Source organism: Mycteria americana, chromosome 3, assembly GCF_035582795.1.
Source record: "Mycteria americana isolate JAX WOST 10 ecotype Jacksonville Zoo and Gardens chromosome 3, USCA_MyAme_1.0, whole genome shotgun sequence".
NCBI lineage: Eukaryota > Metazoa > Chordata > Aves > Ciconiiformes > Ciconiidae > Mycteria > Mycteria americana.
In genome coordinates, this window is record NC_134367.1 from 89,436,457 (window position 1) to 89,448,563 (window position 12,107).

General features: G+C 40.1%; 1 protein-coding gene across 3 annotated transcripts in view; it reads left to right on the forward strand.

The window, feature by feature from the left end:
* KIF26B (kinesin family member 26B) overlaps nt 1–12,107 on the forward strand; it is a 312,433-nt gene that overhangs the window by 251,049 nt on the left and 49,277 nt on the right. For all 3 annotated transcript variants that reach the window (XR_012774798.1, XR_012774797.1, XM_075496030.1), the window contains exon 10: nt 2,339–2,498. Coding sequence is in view for 1 of the 3 variants with exons in the window: in XM_075496030.1 (XP_075352145.1) it covers nt 2,339–2,498 (160 nt within the window). In the remaining 2 variants the exon portion in view is untranslated. The remainder of the gene's footprint in view (nt 1–2,338; nt 2,499–12,107) is intronic.

Here is a 12,107-nt window from a genome sequence, read left to right on the forward strand (position 1 = left end):
GACTCTTAAGTCTAAGAGTTTTAAAGACTCTTAGAGGGGAGGCAAAGGTGGTCGATGAGCATTTTAGAGGAGGTGAAGGTGCAGCTGCCTGTACCGTTCCCCAGGGAAGTCTGACTTTCTGCAGCAAGTGCAGGAGCCCGTAGTGCGTGTGGATACTTCCCCATGAGAAGTATCCCACCAGTTCCCACCACTGAGAGCAGAGTGGTGAAACTTCCATCGACATGTTTAACGGGTTGTCATATAATCTGGGGACTGTTACAGCGTTTTGAATGTCTACCCACCAACATTAGTTTTAAACAGACATTTATTCTTCACTTCTGTCTTATGATACTCATGATGACAACCAATATTGCGGTATAATTTAATACACGGAAGTCCTGTGTTGCCTAATACCTGATGTAGCTGAAGCACTAACAGGACTTAAAAGAAGCAGAAGTTACTGTATTTTAACAATTGTTGACAGAGATGCTGGCTACATTTTTGGAATATTAGTCTCAAATCCCATAGCATAAACCACTTTCACAGAAAACGTCTTCTCTCTTCTTTCTTCTTCTCTCTTTCTTCTTTCTTCCTTCCTTCTTCCTTCTTTCTTTTTTCTCTCTGCTTTGCTTTTATTTTCTTATCTTCTCTTCTTTCTCTTTATTCATGTTTCTTTTTTCTTTTATCATAAAAATCTACTTGTAGTTTTATTGTTGTTCATTTTAATTAGCTATCACCTACAACTGAAACAATTATATATAACACATTCTACAGAAAGGCTTTATATTTTTATAGAAAGTTTTGTGGCATGCAAGACACCAGGTAGTAACAATAAGCAATGAGCTCTGTGTTTTGCAGTGCTTGCAAAATGAAATATCTCTCTCCTTATTTTTCCAGTGTAGGTTAACTTGTTTTAAGTTACAGCTAATAGTTATATATACCTTTTGTAGCTGTACGTTTTCTATACTTATATACATTTTTCATAGTAGACTTTCTTCCTGTGAGCAAATCTGCAAAATGATATGATCGTGTATCACTTTTTTGTCAATATGTAGAAGTTTTACAAGTGTCTTCACATATCTCTGTAAACTTATTTATTTCTACAGCCTATGGCACCTACATGCCTGTATACTATGGCATGGTACCACAGCTACTGAATGCAGGGTCATTGAAAAAACGTGCTTGTGGTTGATAAGACATTTCCAAAGCAATGAAATGGATCTGGAAACTTCTTTTCTAAGGGTCCTCATCATGTAGTTGCTCCCATCTCCATCTTTGCTTGTGAACTGGTCTCCCCCCACTGCTGATACTTTTTTTTACCAGATGCATAAGTTGTGGTTCTGTGTCAAAATGGCTGTGAATTTATTTGCATAGAGGTAAACTCAGATGTGACAGTATTTCCACTCCTGTTTGTTATGTTTGTGTCCTCAAATAGTGCTCTTAACTTTTGAGTTAAGATCCTAGAAGTAAAACTGCCTTTTCCTACAGATTGTTTCTAAACTAACTCTTGAGAATAGGGAGGAGTGGACAAAGATCAGCTGCAAAAAAACCCAGCTAGGAAATTGTCTTGAGATAATTAGAAGCACTTCTGTAAAGTCTACATAGTCCCCATCCTGGGTTCATAAGAAACCATAGGTTTTTAAAGAGAGCAAATGCCTGTTAATCTTGGTATTTCAACAGTAGCATCTTTTCACTTTAAATGCAGTGTGTTGATACAGAGTAAACAAGAAAAAAAAATCATAGGGATCCACTGTCAGTTTTACAGAAACTATTTTCAGAACAGAGCAGCTTGTCCACAATCCATTACCCATGGCATGGCAAACCTTTTCTTAGCCCAGATGATAATGTAAAAGTATATAGACTTAAAGCAAATTTGAACATGCCACGGGTGTCACAGGTTCTTCTGAAGATCCAGTATTCAAGATGGGAAAGATAAGAGAAGCTGCCACAAGATCACTGCTCACCAAGCAGCAATTCCCAGCCTGTAGTTTTCTGGACAGAGGATCCATAATGACAGAGACAGAAACAGAGCCAACTCAGGTACAGTCTAATAGAGCTATATTAAAAAAAAAAAAAAAAAAAAAAAGCACAGTGGTGACTCCCACAGAGTCAAACCTGCAGGAGCGGATGAGTACTGAAAGCCTTGGCAATTTTTAAGCAAGTCCAGAGTGGACAGCAATGTACAGCAATAAAGGCTGACAGTGAGCTAACAGGACCCCTACAGTTTGTTGCTGCTAACATGAATTAGGAAAGGTTTCTGGATTGTTTCCTCTTCACAAGTCGTGGCGAGTCGTTTGCTTTCCTGGGAAGCTGCTGTTGGAGGCACATGCTAACTGTTTGCTTGCTTTGTTTATGGCAGTGTCTGGAGGTCGCAGCCGCTTGCACCTTATTGACCTGGGTAGCTGCGTGAAAGTGCTCAGCAAAAACCGGGAGGGAAGCTCTGGCCTCTGTCTCTCATTGTCAGCACTGGGCAACGTCATCCTCGCCCTTGTCAATGGAAGCAAACACATCCCATACAAGTAAGTGGTATTTTATGTTGCACCTAACGAGAGGATGCGTGCAGGCAGTGTGCTTGTCTGGGCCTGAGGCTGACTCGGGGTAAGCCGGGAGACAGTCTACTGGCGTCAGTGCAGCCCTCTTGAGGTACAGCAAAACCTGCCTAAGGTTCAGTGACACCTGGTCTAACCGTACATCTGTTAGCTACACTGTATTTGACATTCAGGTTTCAAAGGAAGAAGCCTGCTGAAATAGGACCCAAGTGTCTTAAAGATCTTAAGGCTTGAAGTTCAGCGCATTACGATTCTGTTTTCTAGGACTGTTCAAAGATTTCTTTAATGTTTCAAAACATCTGAGAGCCAGTTTCAGATTTGCTCCATGGAGACAAATGTTGTCGCCATAATGGAGCACTATAGAGAAAATTATTTTGCTGTCCGTTGTGTGGAATTTAGTTTCTTGAAAATATATGTCACAATGAGCATGCATGTTCGTCACGAGATTCTTTCTGTGATCCAAGGTTACTGTGCATTTTATTTTTGTGTGCTTTGAATCTCAGTGTCAGCCTTTCAACTTGCAAAAAAGAAGTAGGCCCTTCTAGTCACACTAGACAAGTGGCCTCTGCTACTGCAGGTAGCTTCTAGGAACTTAGAGGAATTGCTTACCTAGTGGGTATGTGTTGGACTAATTTCTCTTCATCGTTGTCTCACCCCATTTGTCATGTGTGCAGGTCTGAAACCAAGTTCGGATTCATTACCCAATCCAGGCAGTCATACAGCCTTCCTAATGAGAAGTTTCTGATTTTGTGGACGGTATTGCTTTTCTCTAGCCTAAAGCCTAGGGAGTAGCAACTAGCATCACAGGAATGGCTTACAGTAGCATCTTGTAGTCGAACTGCTAATGAATGTCACCATTCATGAAGGACATGTATATGAGATCTGGAGTTAGGAACAACAGGATGACATGAAAAATTAACCAAGTCATTCACAGAGCATATTTCGGTCCATACAGTCTACCCTTTTTATGATTTTAAAGGCTGCAAATATGATTATTTTCTCATGTTCATTCAAGATTGCAAGGTAATGACAAGTTTTACTTCTCTGGTTTTGTCTTCATTTTGGAAAATAAAGATGAATTGAGTTTGATTATAATTTTATTTTTCTTCTAACATTTATTTTCCAAAATTATTTGGCAGTCTGGGCTTAAAACATGCTCTCTGGAAATCTTCCTGTTCCTGGAGCTCAGTCAGACTGGAATTCAGTCAAGGGCCAACCCAATTTGTACGTATAAACGTTCATGAAATGTTTTGTGGATCATGCACCTAGTCATAGTGTGAAAATAGCTTGAACTCTGCACTTCACAAAGTGTAGCTCAAACTATGCTTATCAAAAACCTGCCTTCCTTCCTGTTGGATTTTGTGGATTGAAGGGAAGGCCAACTGGAGGAACAGAAAAAATGATGTTAATGATGCTCCCTAGACTAGAACTAAACATACAAGGATTAGTTACCAAATACAACAGCTGTCTTTCCTGGCAGTGCCTGACTGGGAGAAAAGCATTACCAAACATGTCTTCTGCTTGCTGCACTACCAATCTCTTTCTGCTGTGATTCCCAGCTGTTGCACTTCTGATCTTACACAGCCAGAGGTGCCAGCACACTTGCTCATCAGTGTTTCTGTACAGCTAAAAGAAGATAAAAGCTCTCTTCAGGCCAGCATCTCCTCTTGGATTTGCTCCTATAAGAGCAGACAGTATAGAGTATAAGTATAGAAAGTGGTTTGCCATCTGTAAATCAGAGGCAATGTCTCTGTTTCTAAGGAGGACTTTTAAAATGTAATTTGAAAAGCATATTGGCATGTTTTGGAGCACGTTTTGTCCACTTCTTGCCGAGAAGAGCGCAGAAAGCATTTTTTCCCAAATGTGATCTATTCACAAGCAATGGAAATAAGAGCCTTGGTGGCTGGGTGAGCGCAGACACTATTTGCTCAGTCATCCGGCAGTACAGGTGTGTGCTGCTTCTCAGTGGAGAAGAGAGGAAGGAGGGTGGGGGGTGTGCTGCATTGTAGAAGAGGCTGAACATCCCATAGACTGATGTGACTGGTGATCAGTAGCACCTCTTGTTTAGAGCAACAGCTAGCCTATCTAGCTGAGATCATTTCCCTTTCTTTAGGGGTGTTCTCTTTCGTCTTTAGGGATAAAATTAAAATTTTGTTAACTGCCTTTTTTGAGTGGGACCAAAGGAAAACAACAGAAGTGTTTTCTTATGTGACAGCACTATGCATTTTGTGTGTGGTCTCAGCAAATTTCCATAGAGCGGCAGACAAAATGGAGCATCTTTTTTATCTGAGCTATTAAACAGCCATTAAGCATTTTATGGCAGCCTGTCAGTAGGCACTGCATGGCTTCCTGGGAGCCCGGAAACTCATGATTTCATAGACATCAGGCTTTTTCTTACTGCAGAAATGTAGTTCTCTAAAGTCTGAGAGGCTGCAGGCTCTTAAACTCCCTTCAGTGCTGTATCCAGCTTTATCTCCACAGGTAGTAGTTGTAGGGAAAAGCTTGTTCAGATTCATAGCTGGTATAAGCAGATGCTACTGCATTGCCTACAGTGGGCTGTGTGTTTATGCCAGGGATGAATTTGCCTCTCTGCCTGCAGTCTCTGTGAAAAACACATGCTGGCGTTCAGCACATTTTGCATTTTTTTTTCTTACCCATAAGGCTAAGCCTTGGAAGCCATTAAATTGGAATCTTTCTCCCTTGGGACACCCACTCCCCCCCATTTTGGGAATAGTAACACGGATTGACACTAGCTTTAGCAGGAACTTGTCTCCTAAAGTTATAAGAAAATAACGTAGAAATTCTCGGACATCAGACAGTACAGGTTGATATGGTTTGGGATGTTGTCCTGCATTCAAGTTGAATTCCACATGGGCCTGAAGAATGGGCAAGAATCCCTATAATGGGTAACAACATGCAGCTTATGAGTGACCAGGCCGCGATTTCTGGGAGTTTGTATCTTTCATATACGCACTTACAATCTCTCTCTAATATCACAGTGGGTTATCTCTCTGTCCCTGTTAATGTCCAGACCTATTTTGAACCTTACTAAGCACATCATTCCGTCATGGTATGACCCAGCTCAGTATGTTATATAAAAATAGAACATTTAATTTGACTTAAATACATTGCCATTTAATGTCACCAGTTTCTTCTGTGCTTGAGCTATGAGCAAATCCCTCAAAAGACTGGGCAAGAATTCTTTTCTCTGCAGGAATGTCAAATATCTTCATAAAAATTGGGAAGGGGCACTTGCAAGCCCAAGGAAGAGCAAGGGAGTCAGCTCCTGCCCTGGCCAAGTTTGGCAGGGCTCAGATCTGCTACAGGAGGGGGGTTTTGCTAAGCTGCAGTAATTGTTAGTGCCAGTTAATTTTTTTTAAAAGCATTTCAGCTTTACATTAGTGCTGCATCATCTGCCTCTGATTTCCAAGACGAATGTGTTTTAAACCCTCAAATGAATACCCATTTGCACAAACTCCAGATACTGGCTTATAGAGCTCACTATTCAAAAAGTACTCCAGTTGCTAGGCAACAGGGGTGGTGATAATTCATGGTAATGCTGTTTTGGAAATAATCATTTTTATACATTTTAATGACTATGAGAATGTAAGAAAACTGTTTAGAAAAGTGCAAGGCTGTATGAATTTCTCTTTCAGAAATTGTTGCTTGTTTTATTTAATGGGTTTCTCTCTTAATGTGCTGTCCCAATGTGCTAGTGTTTCTGGAGGCATCCTGTATTTTGAACTACATGCTTATGCTTATCCAAGGAGGGAGTCTTGTCCGTAAAATAGATGGGTGTGAGTCAAAAGCATGAATTTTTTTCTTGGCACTTTTGCTTCTCTGTCATATGGTTGCAGTTCCTCACAGATCTTACGTGCTGGTATTGTTTTTTTAATCCTATCTGTAGAAAATAAAATAATATTAAGTGACTGGTGCAAGGCTACCCAAGAGGCTTAGTGGCAGAGCCACTGCGTTTTAAGATCTAATCTGGTGCTTAAACAATGGACTAATCCATTCTTTCTTTCTGCATGACCTTTGGAAAATAATTTATTTCTGTATTTATTTATTTATTCCCATTTATAAAACTGAGCTAGAAAAAAATCAAGTAGGACTTTGTAAAGGTCATTCAGACTTGGCAAAAAGCACTACTTACATTTTAACTGTTGCTAGGACCCTGTTACCTTATTTTTTTCACTTATTTTAGAGTTAAGGACTCACATAGATGGTCCTAATGGGATGCAAAATCTGAGTTTTTTTGGTCCAGGGTAGACTATTGTTGCTTTTAAGTGAAGAGGAAAAAAGGGAAAGTGTTGGATTATAGTATTGTGGTATAAAAGATGAGCCTAAAGAATATGCTGTATATCAGATATTTTCTTTAAATTGTTAGTTAATTATTGGAGTAAAAACGAAAATGAGGTTTGGATGGATCCAGTAATTCAGATTCTTTTCTTGGTTAAATGGGTGTAATTATCTGCAGTTATTTCATCTCTGTAAAAAAAACTGTGTGAAGAGAACTGGGATTCCAGGTATCTTTTATTTATACATCTTGCCTTTGCATTTATAGCGTGAGTTAGATTATTTTTCTCAGAAGAAATGTCAGTGACGACTTTTCAGGACGAGATAAGGAAAGCTAAAAATGGTTCACAATACAATTCTTGTACAATAACTAGTATTAGTACTGGAGATTTTATCCTTATTTACGAGCTCGTACTAAGTCTTAGTTTTGTGGGATTCACGCAACCATGTCTGCTTACCAGGCCTAAGTTGAACTTATACCAAAGTTGAACAATGATACCAAAATTGAACTATATGCCCAATGAGCAATCTGTTTATTGGTTACATCATCAGCACCTAATCCTAAAATAATTTATTTTTTTTACTTGAGAGATTTGAATCACTTTTGCTCTCCACTGCTGCATCTACTAGTCTTCTGTTCCTTGCTTTTGTTTCTCATCAATGAGAACATGGTACAAAGACCACAGAAAGCCTCAGAAAAAGTCTGTTGCCACCTTTGGAATCTCCCATCTTTCTGGGTTAATTTAGTATTTAATATATTAGAAGTGGATGAAGAACTGTTTTGCTGTTTTACTTGTGGAAATGTGAGAGCAGATGAAGGGGAAATAAAGAATGAAAATGAGGACATGAGTGACAGCTGACACAGAATCACAGGACTGGGAAATGGCCCAAAATGAATGGGAGAGCTCTGAGAGACACTTGAGATAACGTGTAGAGGAGACAACAATCTACAGAGAAGAACTGGGAAGCAAAAGAGAACAAGAAACGAGCCCATTCAAAAAGAGGAATAAGCCTAAGAAATACCCCTGAATGATCCAATTGTAGGAGAGCGGTCAGTAGAGATTTTCTTGAATGTGAAATAGTTCCTAATTAGCTATCAAACACACGAGCTGCTCAGGAACAAAAGATTTTTTTCCATGATGTGGGCAGCCAGGTCGTATGGACCAGAGCCTTGGCTCCCAGACAGCGAAGCGAGTGGAGCAATGCCGTATTATACCAGCTGAGGACCTGGCCGTAGGTGCATGCTCTTTGACACCAGTCAGAGTGCTTTAGCAACATGGAACAGCAATGCAGTTGCCAGCAAGAGGTGAGCACTGAAACACTGTCAGCACAGATATAATGAGGACTTGGAGCATCTGGCAATGACTTTCATCTTTGGGGTTTTTCTGTAGCTAACAGTTTCACTAGGTTGAATTTCTGACTATTTTCTCCTTATTCCAGGGAACTACATAAAATAGATGGAATCGGGGATGCACAGTCTGTGAATGTAGAAAAAATTCTTACATTTTATGAGAGTAATTTCGTCTGCAACTCAAGAGCATGAGGATAACGGATTTTGCGTGCTCCAGCAATCACTGTTGTAGTGTTCATCAACAATGCACTTTATTGTAGGACATTTTGTACAGCTGATAGTGCAGATTTGAGCTTTATCTGCACACGTCTTACAGTACTGTGTTTCATCATCAAGTTAATGAGAGACAGTAGACAAAATCCTCAAGGAAAGCTTCAGTGGAGCTGCCATTCCCCAGCTTTGGGTTTTCAACTCAGTCCTGCCAGACTGGCAATGTGATAATTATTGGAGCAGAGGTGTCTGCGTGCATGTGTAGCGGATGTAAGCGAGTGTGTTGCATTCACTGAGCCTGATCCCCTGTTACACCAGTTTCGCAACAGCCCTCAGCTGACATGGCTCCATTCTGCATAAGTGTTCAAGTGGGAAGAATCAGGCCTCATGAGCTAGCTCTTTTAACGGTCTTTGAACCACTCGACGAATTACTGCTTTACAGATACTGTAACAAGCAAATAATGACGGACTGCAAAATGAAATGAGAAGGGAAGTGCTTGTGGTTTATAGTCAGATTTAATAGCAATTACTAATTGCATTTAAATAGCCATTCCTATCAGCAGCAGATAGCTGCATCACGGAAGGACGCTACTTTGGTCCCGGGCCAGCACAGACATGACTGGTAACGAACAAGCAATCCAGTAGCGTGCAGATATTGCTGAAATATAACTTGAGTGGGACCCAAATAGGCCGTTGTGGTGATTTCATGTACGAATGAATCTGTACTTAATTCATTAAAATGCCATTTTGAACCTTCAGTTAGGGTATCCAGCAGTTTATTCTCACCTGTTCCACCACTGGTTCAGGCTCAATTGAACATTAATATATGTTCTCCCGTGGAAATGTGCTGATAATTCATTTCATGTATAATTGAACAATTTTTAAATAGTCATATTCTTGGAATAACTAGCTCTTGTGCAATGCAGCAAATTATCAAAAAGCAGGTAGTAATATTTATTAGCCTTACTTCACATTTTTTGTTATCTCCAGTTTCTTGAATAGTTGTGTATGGATATGATCTGTGAAATTAACTTTCGTTTCCCTACTGATCCTTCTTTCCCTGCACAAAACCAGTGTGACCCAGGGCAAGAGAGCAGAGACATCCCACTGCAGATGACCAAAGAAAATAGCTTTTCTTTGTATAGTGCCAGTCTGTAGCCCCTTGTTCAGAGTTGGGCATCTCATCTCTAAGAAGAGGTTACAGGCTGCAGAGAATTTAAAAGAGAAGCAAAAAGAATTATGAATGGTCTGAGATGAAAGGGTTACTCACCTGGAAGAACACCATGACAGAAATACAGCATCATAGCTTGCCGGGGAAAGGAGACCTCTGAGAGGGGAGATGACAACTACTCTGTAGTATTTCAAGGATGTGAATACACACAGGAGGACAGAATTGTTTCTGGTGCGACAAAGTGGCAGAATGATTTCTTATCCTTAAGTGACGAGGCAGATGAATATAAACTTGAAAGCATGCTAGCAGTGATTCCTGTTAATCAATGGAATAACTTCCCAAGAGCTGAAGTGAACACTTCACTGATAGAATGATTTAAAAGCAAAATAAATATGTAACAAACAAATATTAATTAACAGTTATATAATCAACAGTGCCGGATTGGTTAGGGACAAGGCTTATGCAATTTCAGTGCAGAGTTCTGGGTCCAAATCTTTAACAATTTTCAATAGCTGTACTTCCATTTTGATAATTTATCTTCATCCTTGTTTGGAAAGTGTTTGCACATGGCAGGCAGTTATACAAATAAACAATAAAACATGTTGTAGTGTGTCTACTAGAATCTCTTCTGCTTTTAGGAGTCTGAAAACTAGCAGTCGGCTGGACTGTTACACTTGCATGGCATCAAAGAAATCCAGAAAGTCTCAGCAGTGTCTTTCTCAAGCCTCTACCCTAGCAGGGATATGGGATGTCCAGTCCATTTCTGTGCCAGATGATTTAACTCAGTTAACCACTTTTCTTCCTTCATCATTTAGTTACACTTTTTTTTAAGGTCTCTTTCTCTTTGAACTGCAAAATCAAGTTCTCCCAGTGCTTGATCCAAAACTCAGTGTAAGTCAATGGAAATCTTTTTACTGGGCTTTGGTTTAAGCCCACAGATTAGAAAACATGCTTATATCTAATTAGATGAGATAATCCTCAAATCCTTGCTAAGGGATATTGTATGCTGTAGCTCTGTTCAGTATTTGATGATTAACAGCTTATTTGTTGAAAGAGGCAGTATGTGGTTAAGTGTTACCTAGTGATGAGTTTGTTTGGGATTGCAAGGGACATGATTGATGGAACTGGTGAATGCGAAAACTGGAAATGTAGAGTCATCTATTGACTGGTTGCAAATGGGTCTGTGACCATGAATTTGGAGCTCAAGGAGGTTATACAGGAACATGCCACATAAATAGGGATTTTTGACTACTGAAGTGGCACAAGCAGGACTATTTGCTTTTCCTCTTCAATGTATATAAATAGTATTTGTGACCTTAACTTGAAAATAAACAAAAACTTGGTTTACATTTTCTGGGCAAATAGTTCAACAATTTTTCTTCATACTCTTTTCTTGGACGCTATTTAACACCACCCCCTCAATGGAGTGACAGGCCCTAGAAGCTCTGAAGAGAACCGTGTGGTTGTAAATGCAGAATATTTCAGCCAGTTTGTCTTATTGCTTCAAGAGCATTTGAATGGCATTGCAACTGCAAAATGTTTTTTTCCATACAAACTTTTACTGAAGTTCTTATTTTCATAACAAGTTTGAGAGGAAAGCAACGAAGACAATCCTCTTGTGCTCTTCAGATACCAGCTAGCTTCTGCTGGATGATCAAAGTTTTCTGGCTGGTGGTTGCCTCCAGGCCTGTACACAATGAACAGATGTGAAGTGAATTTTTTAAAATATGCATTGATTTTTTAGAGTTAAGCAGGCTGGTTAGAACTATCTTCTGAAATATTAAAATTAGCTCTCTCCTTCTGCAGACCAAACTTGTTATTTTATTTTATTTTATTTTATTTTAATTTATAAATGCTATCAGGTGACATGCTTTCTAGCAATATGTGACAAGACTCAGTAAAATTAATTTCAGACAGCAGATTTAACTGTTTTAGCTGTATTTTGTCTCATCTACCCCATCAGCAAAACTGTTCTACCTGCCATATTTAAAATTATTTTCCAGTGGGTTATTTTTGAGGGGTGGGGGGAGTTACTAAATTGTTTCTTTCCCTATTCCTTAGTTTGTGCTCTTGGGCAGAAATAAAGCTTCACTCATTTTGAAAATCAATGACAAAATGCATGTCCATACTGTCAGAAATACCAGCCCTTGTGGCTCCCTTTGGTACGGCTGGTTCTGAAGAGCAGAAAGCTGGGTAGCAGGGTGATGGCAGCAGCTGTTTTGGGTGCTGGTGCAAACCTGGGAGCTATGGAGATACAGTCTTCAGTCTCTATAAATAGGACAAAAGGAGAAAGCTGGGAGCTGTCATTGACGTGAAGGGATTTTTGGGCTCGGAAAAGGATGTACAACGGATTACGCTCTTTGCAGGAGTGGGTGCTCTCACTGATTGAAGTCTCTGTCCTGCTGCCCTCGCTGTAGGCAGCTTGCACAGCCTGCAGCTTTCCTGGCTGTCCTGCCTGCCTTCAGTGGGAGCTCCAGAGGGCAGGGCTCTCACGTAGCTCCCGTGTCGCGTGTGCCAGTCCCTCGGGCAGCTCAGGCTGCACTAGGCGCCT